This window comes from Arvicanthis niloticus, chromosome 4, assembly GCF_011762505.2.
Source record: "Arvicanthis niloticus isolate mArvNil1 chromosome 4, mArvNil1.pat.X, whole genome shotgun sequence".
Classification (NCBI taxonomy): Eukaryota; Metazoa; Chordata; class Mammalia; order Rodentia; family Muridae; genus Arvicanthis; species Arvicanthis niloticus.
The window spans coordinates 119,097,581-119,118,521 of NC_047661.1; the positions used below are offsets into that span (position 1 = coordinate 119,097,581).

A 20,941-nucleotide genomic window follows, 5' to 3' on the forward strand; every position below is an offset into this window, starting at 1 on the left:
TTTTGAGGAACACAGGAGAGCTTCCAGCTCCACAGTATGCAGTTTCACTGCTAGCACTGCATCTCCATCGTGATGCAATGAAATCTTTACCAAGCTTCCTTTTCAACAACAACAAAACCCACAAAATTGATGTCGAAGAAATGAGGGTCCATTTGATTCCAAACTTTGGGAAAAAAAAAATATATATATATATACACGCATACACACACATACATATATATTAGACAATATATAAACAAACCATTTATTACTTGAAATTAAATAAGAGCTAAATAAAAGCATTTATCACTTGTGCCCAATACTGACTTTCTAGGTCATAAATATAAATATTAATTAATAATTACTTTAGCGTTTTGTATCTGAGACAGCTCTTACTGAGCATATCCCAGGCTGTCCTTGAACTGTCCTACCTCAGCCCGCTAAGCGTTGGTGTTACGAGGATGATGCCTCACTCAGCACTTTCTAATGAAGACAACTGTGGGAGAGTTGTTTATTTTTATGTTTTGGCCTATAGAGACACTATAAAAAAAAATACTGGGACACAAAACTAAGTAAGTTTGAGAGCTACTAGTTAAGGAGAATGAATTTCCACTGCAAAAAAGAAAAAGAGAAAAAAGAAAAATGTTTCATTTATGCTAAAGCTAAAAAATATTCAGTTTTGGAAATTCATAAGAAAATGAAATTTCTACAAGGGTGCATGTAACAATTATCTATTTATTGTTCTTTAGTGATTTTCTGAGTAAACTGTGGGGTTTTTTATAGCAAGCAAACAATCTAAGGACAGGATTTATGCTTGAAAAGTCAGCCTGCCATAGACAGGGTGAGATGAAGCAGGAAAACAACTACAAGCTAACTGTTTAAGTCTTTTAAGTTATATGTGTCCCCTTCTTACGTCAGTTCACACACGTCTGACAGTCTCCCCTTTATTCCAAACTCATTTTTCTGTCTTATGACTGTACACTTGTTGCTCCCACTTCTAAACCTGAATCTACCCTCCCCCCCCCCCCAAAAAAAAATAGATAGACTTTTTCTACTGGTTTTCTACCTTATGGTAGTCCAACTCCCTCCATCAAGACCAGATTTAACATCCATTTGTCATAATGGTGCTCCAACTGATGCCAGCCTTCTCTCTGCGTTTTAGATGTAGATGTCTTACTCATTCTGCTAGAAACTTGAACTCTCAAATCTGAAGTTCACAATTAAAACTGGCTCTGGAGAATTCTAACATTCCTTCATTCCGAACTTAGTGCACTGGCCTTCTTGTTCTGTCCATGTGTCTTGACCTCTTTCTCATAATTTTTTAGTAACTCTTTTTGTATTATATTCCACATAACTTCTTTAGCTCTGTCACAGAGCCATTTAACTCATCCTTAATTTTAAACATTATATTCTCTACTCTTATGAAGTTCTATTAGTTCTCCTTCCCATGCATCTGATCAATGAATTCATCAGATAATGGCCAATCACACTTTATTCTCTGCTTCCAGCCATCCATGCTTTCATCTGTTTAAAACTCTGCCTATCTGATTTATCATCCAGGCTCACTTAAGTTTTCAAACACTTTTATTATTTCTTTAAACATTTAAACATCAACTTTATTCTCTCTATCTCAGAATACCCTTATCTATTCTGCTTATATCCTCATCTATTTTCATATTTTGGATTCAAGCTCATGTTGAGTAGAATTCAGCTTTATGATTCCAAGAAACAATTTGAAGTTTTTTATTTTGCCACAGATGATTGATTTTTTTAACCTGTCAATCTTTTAATGCAAGAAACACTTCCAATTTTTTTTTTCATTTCTCTGATAGTAATGAATGGCAGTGCTAAGTATAAATTTAAAGACCAGAGAGACAGAGAAGACATTTCAAGATGCTTTAACAATGATTTAGAGCAATGAATTTTCTAATAACATATGTGACATGGAGAGTTAAATCAGAGTTAGTTGTATGGGATGTGATGAAATATGTAAGAAAGAAGACATTTCAAATCAAATTGGCACCTCCTCCCCAGAGCTGCTGTGAATTTATCAGGAATCTATTTATGAATCAGTGTATCAACAATGCTGTATCCTCAAGCTATGAAGAAGTGAAATGAAAACAATAAAGGCTGAGGAAAACTGCTTTTAGGTGTTTAAATAGAAATAAAACTTAACTTTTTAAATTTTTATTCACGAGTGTGTGTATAAGTGTGAGTGTTTATGTAAATATATGTGTGTAGGTGTCCTCAGAGGCACCTACACACATACATTTGTAAGATCCCCTGGAACTGAAGTTACAAGTGGTGTGAGCAGCCCAGTGTGGTGCTAGGAAGTAAATCCATATGCCTTAGAGAGCAGGAAGCATTCTTAACTATTAACTATTTTATTTCAGATTTAATAATTGTTTTGCATAAATTATTCCTATTAATACTTGCGAATATCAATATATCTTATATGATGGAGAAAAAGATGAGGCAGCTAATTGTCATGTTTTCAAATAGTTAATACTGTTATTGGGAAAATAAGAATAAAAGGGAGACACAGATCATAAGGGCTTTGCTTGATTTGAAAAGCAATTACATCTTTATATTGAAAGCTATAGGCTAGCACTAAAAAGTTTGTTATATAGGGGGAGATTACATGGGCTAAATAATCATATCAGGCAAGTGCAGTCAGTTAAAAACAAGGGCACTAGAACTAATTATCTTGTGAATGTAAACTCAGTAAACATTTGAATAATAAATACGCTCCAATCTTAGTTCCACACTATACATTTTTGGAAACTTGGACAGGTCACTACAGCTACTCTCAGCTTGTTTGCTCATCTATAAAACATGCCCAACAGTATCAACCATTTGGGGAGAGTTATAGGAATATAGGCATAGCACCTAAGTTAATCTCAGAACACATTAATTAATACTATTATTACTGTAATTGCAATTAAGAAAATATACTCTAGCAAAACAATGAGCAGATGTAGAACAAGTTAGCTAATTATAGTGAAAAAGAACACAAGATTTCCCCTCAGAAAGACTTGGCTCTGTGCAAAAGCTGGTATAAATTCTGCCATTTTTTGCTGTGGGGTCTGTGAAAAGTATCTTAAAGTCTCAAAATCACACAACTCTCTAAAACGATTATAATAACTGTACATATCTTATAAGATGACTGAGAATTATATGGAACACTACACATGTCTTTTTATGAAATTAGAGCAATAATAGAAACTTCAACTTAGTGCATGAGCATAAATATATTTTTCAAATCTTTGTGAGTGAGAAACCTACCTAAGAACTAGGAAGGGGCAAAAGAAAAAAGCACTTTTTCTTTAAACAATGGGAAGAATATGAATACATATAATAAAAATCAGATGTGACAAAAAATAAAGTTGGTATGGTGGCAGGAGAAGGAAGAAATAAGATTTCAGGACAATAAGGAATGGAACTAAGGATAGCTTCATTACAGACACTATCAGGAAAACTAATAATTCAGATCCTCTGAAGTTGGAGACCACAAACATTTGTGTGCTGCCTCACCTTGCTGCTGAAAACCAAACTTGTGTGTTCTCTAAGAGTAGGATGCACTCTTAACAGCCAAGTCATCTCTCCTGCCTTTGATATTCTTAAACACTTGTGCTAGCCAAATGTTTGACAACTGACCCATATCCCTAGCCTCTTTAAGTTTCCTTATCATTCCACAAAGCATGAAATTTCTACAATAGAATTTTATTTGTTAAATGGACTTTGAAATAAAAGAATTTGGCTGAGAGTGGTGGTACATGCACTTGGGAGGCAGAAACAGACAGATCTCTGAGTTTCAGGACAAGCTGATCTACAGAGTAAGTTCTAGTACAGCTAAGACTACAAGAGAAACTTGAGAGGGAGAGGAACATTCAACTGTTAGTTTCCTATCACTCAAACAATATTTTCCATTAGATTCAAATCAATCACTAAAGCTAAAGAAACATTATTCTGTTTTGTTTTTTTTTGTTTGTTTGTTTTTTCGAGACAGGGTTTCTCTGTATAGCCCTGGCTGTCCTGGAACTCACTCTGTAGACCAGGCTGGCCTCGAACTCAGAAATCCACCTGCTTCTGCCTCCCAAATGCTGGGATAAAGGCGTGCACCACCACTGCCCGGCAAGAAACATTATTCTGGTTGGGAGAAACTGTACCACTTGGATATCCGAAGCAAGACTACATGTTTGAGATCAAATTGAAAGTGAGTCCCTGTCCAAACAAAGCAAAATAAAACAAAACAAAAAGCTCAACAATACAAAGCGAAGACAACAGCAACAACAAAATGATCTTTTACATTCTTCCACCTCATAGCCTAAACTAACTGGAAATGTGGCACCTCTCTTCCCCTGTTGTTTTACTTTACACCATACCTCTATCTCATAGGGGTTTGTTTGTTTGTTTGTTTGTTTGTTTTGCTGGAAACACATCAAAGCTCCTACATGTGTCAGTTACTTGCTTTCTTTTATGGGAATACTTTTTGGATCTTAGCAATCTGTCTACTTTTTCTCACACTAGGTCTCAGGTTAAGTGTAATTTCCTCTATATACAATAGTTTCTCCCTTCTGATCTGTAATCCAGCTGATCCCATTACACAGCTCACTTCTGATCCCTTGATATACAGCTCTTTTTAGTCACTTCTGATCCCCTATAATACAATTCTATTCCCTCACTTCTGTGCAGATTTTAAACTCTATTTGCTATTTATCTTCTTTTTCTATAGGACTCTGTCTTGACCAATTACTTCCAGCATTGAGAATGATGTTTGGCACAGAATATATAACCAGTGAATAATAAGCCTGTGAGTTACATACACTGCAGCTATGTATCTCAGTAAACTATATCCTATAAAGTGCCTGGCACATATAAGCAAATCAGTATAAACACAAAGAACGGTCTTACAGATGGATGGGACTAACTTAGGATCTCTAACCAGAGGAACTCTAGAACTTATCCTTCTCCAAAATAATTATTTTCAAACTCTTGTGATACCATTTTCTTTTCTATTTCCTTGCTGTGGATTCAGATCTTTTTTGCCTTTCATTTCCACATACATTTTCTTCTATTCCTACTCCTATAATTTGCTTCACCTCTCTCCCTACCTTCAGTTAGTTCTATCTCTTAAACAGAGACCTATCAACGTACATGGCCTTCATCTCTTCTCCCTCACTTTTATTCTTCACATAAACTCTAAGGTCAGGTTTCTTTATATGAATTTTCCATGCACACTGCCATGAAGCACAGATACCTTAGTCTAGGTATCTGAGTTGTTATCTTTTAATATGGAATCACTGGGATGAAGATATGTCTTAGAAATGAGGTAGCTGACTATTGCACATAGCTCTATTGTAATAGTAAAGCCTGCAACTAATGACATAGATACCAAAAAGCCAATGAAATTTCTTAAGAGAATCAAGAGACTTGTTTCTGTTGTTCATTGTCAATCTGCACCTGGAAGTCCCAGGATTTAACAGTAATCAATAAGTATTTGATTAAATAGGAGAGTATAAAGACTGAATGATTCTGAAGTGAGAATAAACTCTAAGATGAAAGCATTTGCTGAAGTTCAGTCTGGTGCTCGGGTACAGGTTAGATTAGTAAAATAGTGAATATGTTTATCTGTAAAAGTTAACTGGCAGATATAATTGAGACAATAAAAGTCTGAACCAGAATGTTACTTTGAAGATACATCAGATAAATAAGAAAACCACCTTACAGATAGAAGCTAGAGGTAACTGGCAGCACTTCCACAGCTACCATATACATGTTTTCACTGGTATATATAACTTTAAAATAGCATAGATACCACTGATCTCCATACTATATAGTAAAATCTATTACTTTATTTTAGTTCAACATATAATAAAGGCAGAGTATTTTTTCTCTTAGACTAATGGATGGATTTAAATCAATGTAAAGTTCTCTGCAGATTGGAATGTACTGTGTTGTCCTCTGTTATACAGACACAGACTAAATTCTAGTTATTTACATCATTCATAAGAGACATTTTGACACACTGACAGTTGGGAAAATGAAGTGTAAGAGCTCCATTCAAAGTCAAGTGTACAAATCTGGGAACAGAAGAATCACTGTAGTAAACAGATTGAATATTATTCAATATGCAATCAATACACAATTCACTATATCATATACAAATAAATTGTACATTATTCAATAGCTGAGCACAGCAGTGGCTGGGCACTATAGTCTGAGCACAGGATGAGGAAGGAACACTGGAGATTGAGTCAACTGAGGTTGCACAGAAAAAAGAATACAAAATAAGGCCAAAGCACATACATATATTGTGATAAGTGATTTCACCACTGCCATATTTCTAGTTGATATAAACTACATATTTTCAAATTATTGCATACTAAAGCTATTTGCAACAATCGTATATGTACCTATGTCTTAAAGAAAAATGTATACACTTCTAACTTTATAAACTTCTTGGGCTTGTGGTGGTGGCATATGCCTATAATCCTGCAGGATCTCTGAATTAGAGGCCAGCCTGGTCTACATAGTGAGGTCCATGCTTGTCTGGGCATTTAGTGAGAACCTGTCTCAAAACACAAAATAAAATAACAAAACTTCTTAAAGATTTCTAATACACAAAAATTACACTATTTTCAAGTGTAAGATGTCCTCCTCTTACCCTGTCTAGTTCCAGTGTAAACTTCTGGTCCCACGACTGATTGGAAATAGGCTTCCAGCTAGTTTGACCAACCACAGTATTATCCAGCTTCAGAACAGCACAGACATCATCTGTAATTACAATCATAGATTTGGTTAAAAACTTTAAGCCATCAAAAGACAATTATCACTATTTTATAGCACAAAGAAACTGAAGACTCTTTGAAAAGGATTTTTTTTATATAATCAATATTGAACTGTCTATATTTTAATTGGCTTTCTTTAGCATCAGCTAAATTATATTTTGATTTTGATAAAAACAAACACTAAGTGCTATTTTGCATACTTAAGAATTACCTACCCTGCTTATAAGTATATCTATATTAGTCCTCTATTGTCTTCCACTATGGATTCTTCACTTTCATTTCTCTCCCATTTTCCCTCTAAACACAAGAGAGCTAATCTCTAGAAGGCTGAACTGTCTGTCATTTGCCTTCCCTCCTGGCTGTATGTTTAGGTATGCTTTATCATTATATACGGTGATATCCTCAGCATGCTCCTGAATCTCTTGCTTTTCCCAACACTGACTGCATCCCCTCTCAAAGCTGATAACACAAACACTATCTATTCCAGTACATATCTCATCCATTAGCTGTGTACCAAAAGTTCAGTTTTTAATGGTCACCAAACCACTGAAATAACCAAGATAAAGTCTACCAGGAGGAAAAAAAAAAAATCTCAGTATCTGTAGCTCATTTTGGTAAAAAGAGTGATATTCAGCATTTCATTCTTTCAAATGCTTTTATTTATCATGTAGTCTCATTTATTTTCAATAGAGTAAGATGTGGGTTTTTTTTGTTTCCTATTATAAATTTTAAAAATTTAAAATAATGGCAATTGAAATCTTTTGGTCCTATTTGGACACTTTCCCATTTTTGCCTGTTTCCATAATAAGGCCCTTAAATGTGTAGCATAACTTTAAAAAGCATGGTTACTGAACTGGACAAGTCATCAGTTTTCAGGAGGTTGCGACTACTTCCACTTTTACTTTTACTAGTTCTGCTCATAAAAGATGATCTGTTTTCACTTGGACTCCATCCAGGCAGTGCTACGGATGTTGCTTTTGACCGTCCAGGAACATTCTCTAGGATATCTTGGCACCCCATAAGACGAACTTCCAAAGTACCTGTTAATAAATAAATATGCTATAAGAACAACAATCGTAATTAATATACAAAGCCATGTCTGTTATCTGTTCAGAAAGGAGATGATTTGCTAAAATAACAAAAACTCTTTTTACAGAGGATCTGTGAGGAATGTACCACCCTTCTTAATCTAAACAATTAATTAAGAAACCCTTAATTATGTGAACTGCAACAATTTTTATACAAGAAAAACCAGCACCAGTCGGATTGGTAGGAATATACCTGTTACTCTAAAACTTAAAAGGCCTTTGGGGATAGCCTATGATTCCCAGAGCATTCTAGTCCAGCCTGGGTATCACAGGAGACTAAAAACAACAACAGAAGAACAATACCTACCAAAGCCAACTCTAGGGCACAAAGTAAGTTACATAAAAACACATAAGAATATTTCTTTTATAATCAAAGATTATGCAATTATATGGCTAGAGAACATGAGGGGAAAATAAAGTTAAATATTAGCATTCAGATTAGATACAAAAAATTCTTAGTGGGAGTAACAGCTGTGCTCAACAGTTACATAGTACTAGTTATATGGTACACAGAGAAGTACTGTGTTTTATACATAAACAAACTCTTCCTGTTCTATTTAAAATGTAAAATTAACATTTTATTTTTTTTTCTGACAGAATAGTCAAGAAATTAATGGTTATAATTAATAATAAAATAACCAATTAATAATAAAGGTGTTCCAAATGAAAAAACGGAATTGTGACTAAAGCTATTTGGACACAGGGCTTTGTCACTGCTTGGACTAAACTTATAATTCAAAATGTTGCCTCACGGCTGAAGAGATAGCCCAGGAGCTAAGAGACTTGTTCTTTCAGGGACCAAGATTCAATTCCCAGCACTCACAACATAGCAAACAACTGTTTGTAACTACAGTTCGGGAACGTCTGATGCCCTCTCTGTCCTCTAAGTGAATAGGCTGCATGTGGTGCATAGCTATAAAAGCATCACCACTAAAACACATAAAAATGGGGTTGTCATCTCACATTCAAAAGCTCTGACCTAGAATTGTTCCTGTCTGAAGGAACTACAGGGACAAAAATGGAGAAGAGCATGAGAGAAAGGAGGTACAGTGATAGGCCCAAATTGGGATCCAGCTCAAGGAGTGGCAACCCAGTGTAGGGGGATGCTAGGACAGTGAGGTGGGAGTGGGTATGAGCACCCTCAAGGAAGCAGGAGGGGGGAGGATGGGTTTGTGGAAAAGAAACTGGGAAGGGGGATAACATTTGAAAAGTAAATAAAATAACCAACAAAAAAGAATTAAAGAATAAAAAAAGAAGAATACAAATAAATAATCGTTTTTAAAATGTTGCCTTGCATACACTAGCTGGTCTAAGGCCCCCAACAAATACAGCAGAGAACTGCCTGGTCTGGCTTCAGTGAGAGAAGATGCACCTAACCCTAGAGAGACTTGAGGCCCCAGGGAGTGGGGAAGCCTTGCAAGGTGGGGTGGAGTGAGGGGAGGGAAGGAGACATCCTCTTAGGGGTGGTGTGGGGGTCGGGGGGAGAAATGGAATTAGGAACTACTGGAGGGTGGACCTGGAGGGGGATCACGACTGAACTGTAAAGAAAGATTAAAGATATATTTTTTAAAAACAGAAAGAAATCTAAAGGCATTTAATATCTATAAAAAAAAAGAGATGAGGAGGATATCTTTTTTGAATAAATGCTTAATAAACTGTATTAGAGTGATGCATCTAGTTAAACACAGGTTTTTGAAGCACAGTATAAATTTGGGCTGTGCTATGATTTGTGAATATATATTTTAATTATTAATTTTATATTTTTTACAACTTAGGTCTCCAGGTTCCCTTATATCACATTCACTCAGGTACTAGGCAGTCCCTGTCTGAGAATGAAATACCAAAGGCAGGGAAGGAGTCACCTGAAGATTTGGATTCCCACTGAGGGCAGTATGTTCTAGAAAGCCTTGGGACTGCCATAAGAGCAGCCTTACAGCTTATTTGTTTCTTATCCTTCAGGGATCACTGACGCTCACTGCCTGTGGCCTGGTGTCTTTCAACACTTTCATAGTTTTCTTTGATTGGTTGGTGTGGTGGGTTTGTTTGTTTTTTTTTCTAATTGTTTTATTTTGAATTTGCAATCTTTGTTCCTACTTCTTATTTAGAAGCTGCAACAGCAGCTTCTTTTTAGTAACTAAAAACTGTAGATATTAAATTTTAATTATTTAAAAATGTAGCTGGACAATTTTACTAGAGTAAATAGTCTTCTTGAAGTATTTGTACTGTTTAAAATTTGAATGTAAAGGCAACATTTTTTAACGATTTCAAATTTTATTTATAAAATAAAATGAAAGTATTGTCTTTTGATTCTACTATGATTATGTTCATCAAAGGGAGTTGTTACATCCAAGTTGTAAAAAATATAAAATTAATAATTAAAATATATATTCACAAATCATAACACAGCCCAAATTTATACTGTGCTTCAAAAACCTGTGTTTAATTAGATGCATCACTTCAAGAAAAGACTAGAAAGAACAATATTCTCTATATACAGGTAGGAACAGTGACCCTCCCAACCACAACTAAAAATACTTTAATTCACAGCACACTACAGGGGAGTATTCAGAAAGATTTTTGCTGCAATAGTAAAAGGTAATTACTCCCAAATGACATTCTAGTACACAGCAGACCCTAAAAATTATACATACAAAATTATCAAACTCTCCCTATGTAGCTGCATCCAAGAACAAAGCTAAGAATGCTTACTCAGCAAAGCAAACTTTACAATGTCTGCTGGCCAATCAAAGATTATCAGATGAATTTGTTTTGTATTACTACATTAAAAACTAACACATAATGACTTAAGAGACTTGAATCAGATGTTACAGTTAGCAGACAAGAATATTAAAGTAATTACATCTATATTCTATCTGTTCAAAGGTTGAACAGACATGGAAGAAATGAAAAAGTCCCAAAGTACAAATTTTCTAGAGATAGAAAGGACATTTGTCTACAATTAAAAACTATGCACTGGATGGGATTGGCGGCTGTTTGAGCACTGCAGAAAAGGCTGTCTGAGTAAAGACAACAGCATCAGAAAGAATTAAGACACCAGGGAAAAGCACTACCCATATGAATTATGATTTAACTTAGAACCATGTAAGTTTAACTGACACTACTGATAAAAAGCAAACAAAAAAGGAAACAAATAGGTATTTTTAAAAAGTGGCTTAAAGTTCTCAAAATTTATGAAGATTATAAGCACACGAAGCTCATGAATACCAAGTCAAAGAATTGTAAACTGTATGTTTTAATTTTTCAAAAAGTGATAAACAGAAAATACTACAGGCAGCAAGAAAAAAATATCACCACATATAGAAGAACAGAGATTAGGATAACAGGAGTTTTCTCATTGGAAACAAGAGCAAAACTACATTCAATATGTGTATCTAGTACCTAACACACTCCTGTAATACTGTCCTAAAAAGTAAGTACTGGTGATGCTGGTACAAAAACATGTATTTACTAAAAAAGTCATTAAGCCGCATACTTAAGATGAGTCAGTCCCACTGTATAACTAGGCAGTAACAAACTTGTTAAGGTGGGAAGGAGACCAGTTTCCATCTTTTTTCCAAGTTTGTTAGGTTGTGGAGAAAGAAAACAAGCTTAAATGAGTGGCCATGCTTTCTCTTTAAGTTTTAAAGCAACAACTTATTGTGCTTGTGTTTTATTTGTGGTGTGTTGTAATAGCAAGCTTTCCTCGTTTCCAGTATAAATACGCAGCTGTAAAAGTTATCCTAGGGAAACTGAAAACACCTAGTTACTCCTTCAAATCCAAGAGGCTTATTAAATATTTCAGTAATTTCCATACATCAGGACATGGCAATGTTTACCACAATGTTTAGAACCTGGGGACCTAAGGAGTCTCTAGCTGTCTTGGTCTCCTTGATCATTTAGGGCAATCAATCAATCAATAAATTCCGGAGAGAGTTAAGATCTTTATTAAAATATCTAGAGGTTTCATTCTTTTATGAGATGGCATAATTACAATTGCTTATAACCACATTAGAAATACAGTAAAACTACATTCTGTGCCTTCATAAACCATAATACAAAAATGTAACACAAGTGAATCTAAGAACTAAATATATTCATAAGCAGTAGTTATGAATTCTGTTAGAATAAGTAAATGCTTCTTTACTAATTCAGTACTGCAACACTATTGCTGTTTGAAAATGAGGTCTTCTATCTGGCCCAGCCTGATCTGGAACCCTTGATCCTCCTCTCTCAGACTCCAGGGTTGGGATTACTAGCATGCACCACTATGCTGAGAGAAAATGTCAATAAATTCTGTAAAAAATAAAACTATGATACAAAAACAAAACAAAAAAATATTCTCCCCTAAAAAAAAATCCAAAGCAGTCCTTCACCATGAAACCTGCTGAGAAGAGAAGTTAAAGAAGATGGTTTACATTTCTGTGAAAAGACACTAGCTAGAAGAACCAAAGACTGGGAACCAAAGACAACAGCAGTGAACAGTGGTGACACAAATGATGCACAAAGAAAATACTAAAGCGAATACCAGGAGTTTCTGGTTTATAATTCCTTCTGAAACTTCTCTTATGAAACATTATAACCTTTTAATAATCAAATCATATACAAAGACATAATTTAAAATAGCAGAAAGAAAAGGAAGTTGCACCTGTATAGAGCAGTTTTTGTAGACTACTAAAGACATATAAGCATGCACACAAATACACAGGTGTGCACACAGACACACACACACACACACAGACAAGTACTCATGCACACACAGCAATGCACCTCTAAAAGGCTACATCTTTTATAACTCAAACTCTGACATCCTGGAAAAAGACGACCTGTAGAGCTGGGGAGTGGTGGTAAATGTCTATAGTCCCAGAACCTGGGTGAAGGAGAGGAACACAAGCATTTAAAAAAAAAAAAAGGTGAGAGGGGCTGCCTGTAAGGTTTGTAGATTGGAGACAAGACAGGGATTGACAAGATACTGAAGGGAATTATAATAGCAGATACCTATCGTTATCGACTAACACCTGGACAATGTGCACACAGAGTGAGCTATTATATACTGTGGACCTCAGATCATAATGATGTGTCAGTGTAGACTCGCCAATTATAAAACTCTGTGATTCATGCCAGAACTCTACTACTCAAAAGAATTATCAAAAGTCCAGTGCCATCTTGGGATACTGAGTGAGACTGCATCATTACATCCTTAAAACACAAATGAGAAAAAGACGGAAAAACTGTAAACCTAAACACACCTGTGCCAGTTTAGTTGATAGCAGGGGAAGTGATGAATACATAGAAATTGGGATTATGAAGAATCTCCTATTTCTTGTACAAATTCTGTATGTGCCTATTATAATGTTTCTAAGAAACCAGGTTATTAATTAAAACTAATTAATGAGTAAAAGACAAATGAGAGAATAAGGTTAGAAAAATCTCCAAAGAGGTGATATAGAAAAATATCATTTGTAGAACAAATAGCAAAATAGCAGAGACAAATCTTTTATTTAAATAATTTTAAATTACATTAACTGATGGACTGTTTGATCATGTGTACATGTATGTATGCATGCATGTGTGCGTTTGTACACCATAGCACTCATGTGCTCAGAGGACATCTTGTGAAATAAATCACCTTGCAGGCTCTCAATTATGTTCAGAGAAAAAGGTCTCATATTTGCATAGGCTGGCCTCATTCTCTAGTAAGCGCCTTTGTTATATTTAAGAGGTTTTTACCCTTAGTTTATGAGAGGAAAATCTGAACCTTTTGAACTGTGTTATCAGTAATCTTTGTTATTCATGGTGGTGCCTCAGACCACATTGGAGTTTATGCTAACAAGGTGTCTTACAGTAGGTCTCTAGACAGCTTCATGAGAGAGAAAGACATTCCTAGAAAGACTAATCATAATATTAGGGGTTGGGACTTTGAGTCATCTAAGACTGATGTCCTGACCTCCAAGGCAGGGCAATTTCCCTCACATGGTAATGATTCATTCAGTCACACCCACACAATAAAGTCCCAATAAACATGAGGACATCTAAAGCTCAAGAGAACTGCCTAGGTGGTGAAAGACCTGATGTGTTAGTCATGGTCGATCCTAAGAATCAGAGAGTGTCATGTTGAAAAAAGACCCTCCGAGTTCTTGCACTTTACCTTTGGCTCATCCTACTCTCTCTCCCCACCCCTTGTAAATTAATTTTTTTAAGGTCAGCATATTAATAAGCTTCATTCCGGCATTTTCAAACACTTGTGTCACTGTACTTCACTCCCCTCCCTGTGCTTCCTGGCCCCCGTGACTGGTTCCCTTCATTTCACCCTCTTCTGCTTTATTACATATCTTTCATTCTTCTCTCTTTATACCATCTTTTAAGAGCTCTTCATCCATTCTCTCTCTCTCTCTCTCTCTCTCTTTTTTTTTTTTTTTTTTTTTTTTTTGGTTTTTCGAGACAGGATTTCTCTGTGTAGTCCTGGCTGTCCTGGAACTCCGTAGACCAAGCTGGCCTCAAACTCAGAAATCCGCCTGCCTCTTCTTCATCCATTCTCATGATCCTTTTTCTGGTTTTATCTCTTACACATATACAACATACTCTTAAATCTATGTTCCCCATATAAAACATGGTATTTGTCTGAGTCTAATTGTATCCTTTATAATAAAGCTGTAATGGTACGTATAGTCCTTCAGGAGTTCAGTAAACTGCCTTAAGAGAATGGAGCCTAAGGCTCTGAGAATTTGCAGTCATCTGTTAGAAGTACAGATGACCTGGAAACTATCTTATAATTATATGTCTGAAGTAAAGGCAAGCATATAAAATAAGCTTATAAAATTTAACATAACTTCCAATAATTGGCATTAGAATTTATTATATATTATTGGCAATTATTGTAAATATAAATGGATGAAACTATAGTTATAAGACACTGATATAAAGTATTAAAACAATCTAATCCCACCTTATCAAAGACTTATATTATATCCAAATATACATTTATTAAGATAGAAAAGGATATCTGCTTAACATAGTAACCACAGGGGAGACTGGAAATATCTAACTTAATATCAGACAAGCCAGACTTATCCGTTTTTTAAAAGAAACGACAAAAAAGAAGTCAATTCATGAGGAAAATATAACAATTATATGCATAGATACAAAGGAGTCAAAAACTGTGAAACAAACAAAGAGAACTGAAAGAAGAAATAGAGACAGCTTCAGAAAATCAGCCAGGAATCTCTAGCCTACTTTCAATAATGGGCCTACTAGCAGAGCTGTAATAATCTGAAAACCAGCAACAGTAAAAAAAATAACAAGTGCTTGTGAGGATGCAGAGAACTAGGCATGCATTGTTTTAGAGAACGTTTAATTGCATAATACCTCTCAAAGTCTGATGACTGTTCAAAATTTAAATACAAGGGAATCATATGACCTAGCAAGCATATTCCTAGATGTGCGCCCTTCTAGATTGAAAACAGGTGTTCAAAAAAATGTTCACTGAGGTATTATTCATAATATCCTGCTGGTAAAAAAAGAACCAAAATATCCTTACAAATGTAAACAAAAACAAAAAGAAACCAGAACATGGTATAAAAAAAAACTGTAACATGGCATTCAGTTAAAGGATGAGTAAGTGTGCTCTATGAAATAAACCAAATCTGAAAGACCATAGGGTATAGAATCCCACTTTCATGAAATCTCTAGAAAAGACAAATTCATTGAGACAAGAACCAAGTAATGGTAGTGGGGCCTAGGAAGAAAAGTTACATGGAATAAGTACTGGTTTTCTTTAGGGATGATGAAAATGTTCTAGAACTTGACAGTGGTAATAATAGTTGTACATTATATTACAATCTCTTAGTTACAATAAACTTTCTTTCAGAGCTTGAAAGCAAATTCTGTATGCTAAGCAAGCACTTTCCCACTGAGTTACGTTCCCACCACTTTTTATTTTTAGGTTTTACTAAGCTGTCCAGGCAAGCCCTGAACTTGTAACCCTCCTACTTCAGTATCCCAAGTAGCTATGTATACATGCTGTGCCACCAGCCCCAGCAAACAGTAAAGTTTACTATATGAACCTAAAATATAATTGAAGGAGTCTTTGACATAATCTGACATAAACAAAACCAGAGAGTGACATGCTACGCACCGGTCAGCGCTGCTGGCTTGGACAGTGTGCTATACTGGTTCTGCGTGGACAGCATACTCTGTCGTGGACTCAGGGTTGGTGACGCAACAAGTGAAAGCTCCTCAATGACGACACTGCTTTTGGGGTGATTCTTGGGGAGTTCATTTAACCTTTGCTCTAGTGAATATTTTAAAAGGTCCAACTTCTGACTTGATTCATTAAATCTCGCTTGTGCCTTATTAGGAAAAGAGATATTGTTGTCATTTAAGCCAGGATATTCTTCAAATAACATACTAAACAGCTAAAAATTGTTTTTAAAATTACTTCTGAAAGCGCTTTTCTGTCTGTTACTTTTCCTGAGCCAAGTAATTTCATGACATTCTTTGCACCTTCGGCTACTGCAAATTCTATCCTAAAATGATGTCTTAATTCTTCCATCCGAAGCTCAAGAGGGCTTATCACAGGTTTTGCTAGGAGGAAAAAGAAAGAAAATTTACTTATTAATTGAATCATTTAAATCTAGTGATTAAAAAAAAATCAGGAAAAAGAAAAGAATTATTGGCATTAACTTAGTTAAGTAAATAAACACAATAGTAATAAGAAATAAAAGGTTGAAATACAGAATGTTGTTTTAGCCAGCCATTATACATCTAAATCACACATCTGTCAAAAGGCTTTAGACCTGAAGACATGGCTATATATAACTTAATGAGATGGAAACACAGTGGATTTCCACACTAGTATGCTCCATATTAGGGACTCAACCACCCCTGGAACAAAGTGTTTGGGGGAAAAACACTCTGTACTGATAATGTAAGACTTTTGCTCGTCAATATTTCCTAAACAGTACAACTATTTACATCGTGTTTACATTGCACTAGTTATGATAAGCAATCCACAGATGACATGAAAGTACATGAGAGGATGTAAAAATATTCTCTGCAGATATTATGATTTATTCCACTTATGACTTGAGCATCCATAGAATTGGGGATCCACTGGAGACTTGAAACCAATGTACAGATAAGATACTAAAAGACAATTGTAGTTTCTGGCTCTACTTTTAACAACTAGCTCAAGAGTCCCATTGGAATAAAAAAATAAATAAATAAGAAAAATGCTAAGCAAAGAAATACTTTTAAATAGCAACCCACTTTTTAAAGTATTAGTTAAAGAAATCTGAGTGCTTATTCAAATGAAAAAAATATGTTCTGCATAGGAAAAACAAAGAGCAAACAGCTGAAAGCGACCATCCCGAGTAAAAGTAAAAAAAACTAACCTCCCAAATTGAAAATTTTCTTCCCCTTTAACCTTTTAGCCTCTCTTCCCTTTTTAAAAGTTTTGCTTTTAAAGATTTATTTTTCTATTTTATGTGTATGTTTTTAACTGTTGTATGTGCTGGGAGTCAAACCCAGGTTTTCTGCAAGAGAAACAAGTGCTTTGAACTGGTAAGCTGACTCTCTAGCTCCAACTGCCTCTTTTTTAATGACATTTATTTAGCACCCTATGTTTGTAAAGACAACAAAAATTTAAGTGTACTGCTTCACCATTATCAAAAGCCAGCTCATTGGTCTGGACGGCCTGAAGAATCTGCATTCGGATGACTTCTATTTTTGTCTTGCTATCCTGGAGCAGTTGTTGAGCTGTACCATGGAGTTTCCGATCCTGTCAAAGATGAGAAGGTAAGCAGAGAAAAGGATAACTCTTTCATATATTCTGAAAAAATCAACTGATAACCTAGCAATTAAAAGGGTTAAGAGAACTATACATAATCTATTAACAATGTTTGTTTTTTTTTTTGAGACAAAGACTTACTATATGGAGCCTTTGTTGTCCTGGAACAGAGACTCACCTGCCTCTGCCTCCCGCAGTGGTGGAATTAAAAACATGTGTAACCATTTCCAGCTTCTAATAAATAATCTTAAATACACACGTGCGCGCGCACACATACACACACACGAGAGAGAGAGAGAGAGAGAGAGAGAGAGAGAGAGAGAGAGAGAGAGAGAGAGAGAGACTTTAAAGTGTCCCAGAAAAACAACTTTACTGGTTCAGATAACTTGAGAGAAAATAAATCAATCTTCCTGATTGACTGACTGATTGCTAGGGATTGAATCCAGGGTCTTCTCCATAACAGGTGAATATTCTACCATTCACTTAGCTATATCTCCAGCTATGTATTTTAGAGCTACAAAACATTTGATTTACATATAAATATACCAAAATGACCACTATAAGCAGAGTGATATATCCATTATCTTCTAGTTATGCTTTCAGTGTATGTGTCTCCTAAAGGAACCTAAAAACTACACCTCTAACATATTTTTAAATACACATTATTATTAATTCTTTGATGCTGAGCCTTCTTCAGCACTGAGCCAAACCAAGTCTCACAGTATAAAATATTAACAAGTTTTCAAGCTATACTTGAAATCTCTATAGACCTATTCATCTGCCCTAAAAACTTGTAGCCCGGGACTCACTTATTCCCATTTCTCCTCTCACCTTGCCCTAGTACAAGGGTTCTATTTATTCAACTTTCTTTTCAAGGATCCACATACAATGAGATCATACAGCATTTTTCTTTCTGAGCCTGGCAAATTTCACTTTGTGTGAAGTCCTCTGGGTTTAGGAATATAGTTACAAATATAATGTCACAATTTAAAACTTTAAATTATTTATTTAATTTGGTTTCTTGAGATAGAGTTTCTCTGCGTGGGCCTAGCTGCCCTGGACCTTGCTCTGTAGGATCGGGGTAGGTTTAAACTCAGAGATCTGCCTGCCTCTGCCTCTCAAGTGCTGGGATTAAAAGCATACTTCAACATGCCAAGTGAAAAATTAAAATATATTGTTGTTGTTGATTGTGGTAGTGTGTGTGTAGGCATGCATGTGGTGGTCTGAGGACTTTTGGGAAGTGGATCTCTTGTTATCATGGGATCCTAAAACTGCACTCAGATCACTATTGCATAGCAAGCACTTTCACCTGCTAAATCATCTTCCCTGCTCCTGAAACTCCTTTTAAAGGTAGCATGGTATTTCACTGCATGTTGCATGTATATCATACAATTTATATATGCATCGGGTAGTGGACACTCTTTGAATACTACTAATATTTTTTAAAAGTCAAACTTGTTATTTTCCTCAGCGTTGTTTTAAACCAAAGAGGATAAATGTTTCTTTCTTTTTTTTCCCCCCATGAAACTCATTGAGAGTCACACAGGGAGACCAGGGTGGGATTCGAACTCGGAAACCCGGGCATGTCCGCCACCAGAGGGCGGGCGCTAAAGCCATGCGCTACCACACGCTTGCTGGATAAATATTTCTTTAACACAATCAATAATAACTCTTAAAATCAGAAGCAAAGTATATAATGTTTACCGTAGTAATGAAACTTCAAACAAATTTTTAAAGTTCTCCCTATCCTATTAAATTTTAGTTAATGACTGGAGAGACTGCTCAGCAGTGAAGAGCCGTGCTACTTTTACAAAGAACCAGCAGCCATGTTGGGCAGCTCACAAGCACCTGTCACTCCAGGGCACCCATTGCCTCCCTCTTGCCTCTGTGGGCTCCTGGACTTATATGCATACACCTGCATATATATCCATATAATTAAAACAATAAATATCAATCTTTAAATTTGAGTAACAAGTTCAGAGACTGTCAAATACATGGGCAAATATTAATCAGACATAATATACACTGCTCTCTGAACACAGAGCTTCAGCATTAGATAATACTAAAGTTATACCGCCCACTATGTAATTATAGTTAAAAATATTTTAAAGCAACAAAAGAATGGCTCAGTATCTCAACTTTAAATGTAAAATTATCACTAATAAGAAAACTATGTAATACTATGCTTTTCAATAAAGCCATTACCTTCAATTATTTTATCACTAAGATAATAGTTTGTTTTCTCTCTACCTCCCTTCTCCCCCTCATCCCATGTGAGCCAGCTTTTTATATATCCAAGGCTGGCATCAAACTCATTATGTAGCTTGAGTCTCTAACATTGTCTCTAGCATGCCTAGTTTATGCAGTGCTAGGGACTGAAAGAGGATTGTCTGGCAAGCATGGTGCCAACCAAACTATGTTCTCAGCCCAGAGCCTCTGTAATACACAATTAATACAATACACAAGGAAAATATTTATACTTCATTTTAAAACCAAATGGACTTCCCACCCAGATGGATTTAGAAGACCTACACAAATGTTCCAGTGTATAGAGTCTTTTAACACTGACTTGGGACACCACCTAACATCTTTTCAAGTGTATGTTTACTACATACCAGGTTTAGGCTTCCCAGTATTTAACACATTTTTGTTGTCATTTTGTGTTTTAGACATTCAATGGATTTTTATTGAGCATCTAATTATGTAGAAAGCAATGAATAAAGTTGGCCCAGGGTATATAGGCTGGTTTACATACTTAAGAACCTCTGACTTTTGTGTTGATAAAGTCTTTGGGAAGATTTTCATATTTATTATGGTTAGCCATAGAAAATGCCAATATTTAACTTATTTTGAACATTTTGAATTAAAAGTCATATGGTTCCACCTAATAGACTAAAGTAAATACTAATAATAAGCACTTTACAATGCTTGATAACTACTTTGAATATATATTTGATAATTATAAGCAAAAATAAGCATAAATTTTATATTTTCAACTTACATGCTATTCTTTTTTTTCTTTTATTGAAAAAAGATTCTTCTCAACAGGAGGAAAGATTGCAGGAAGACCATTCACATCAATTAACTTGGACCCTTGAGGCTCTCAAGAGACTGAACCACCAACCAAAGAACATACAGGGCTGGACTTAGTTAGACCTTCCCATATATAAGTGGCAGATGTGCAGCTTGGTCTTCATGTGGGTCCCAAACAACTGGAATGGGGGCTATTCCAAAAGCTGTTGCCTTTTCATGGGATATGTTCTTCTAGCTGGGCTACCTTGTCTGGCCTCAGTAGGAGG

General features: G+C 35.5%; 1 protein-coding gene across 1 annotated transcript in view; it reads right to left on the bottom strand.

The window, feature by feature from the left end:
• Positions 1 to 20,941, bottom strand: part of Pkn2 (protein kinase N2) — a 96,345-nt gene that overhangs the window by 23,228 nt on the left and 52,176 nt on the right. The window contains exons 4-8 of the mRNA XM_034500192.3: positions 17,516 to 17,633; positions 16,293 to 16,438; positions 15,990 to 16,203; positions 7,625 to 7,810; positions 6,647 to 6,756 (exon numbers count right to left, since the gene is read on the bottom strand). Coding sequence (XP_034356083.1) covers positions 6,647 to 6,756; positions 7,625 to 7,810; positions 15,990 to 16,203; positions 16,293 to 16,438; positions 17,516 to 17,633 — 774 coding nt within the window. The remainder of the gene's footprint in view (positions 1 to 6,646; positions 6,757 to 7,624; positions 7,811 to 15,989; positions 16,204 to 16,292; positions 16,439 to 17,515; positions 17,634 to 20,941) is intronic.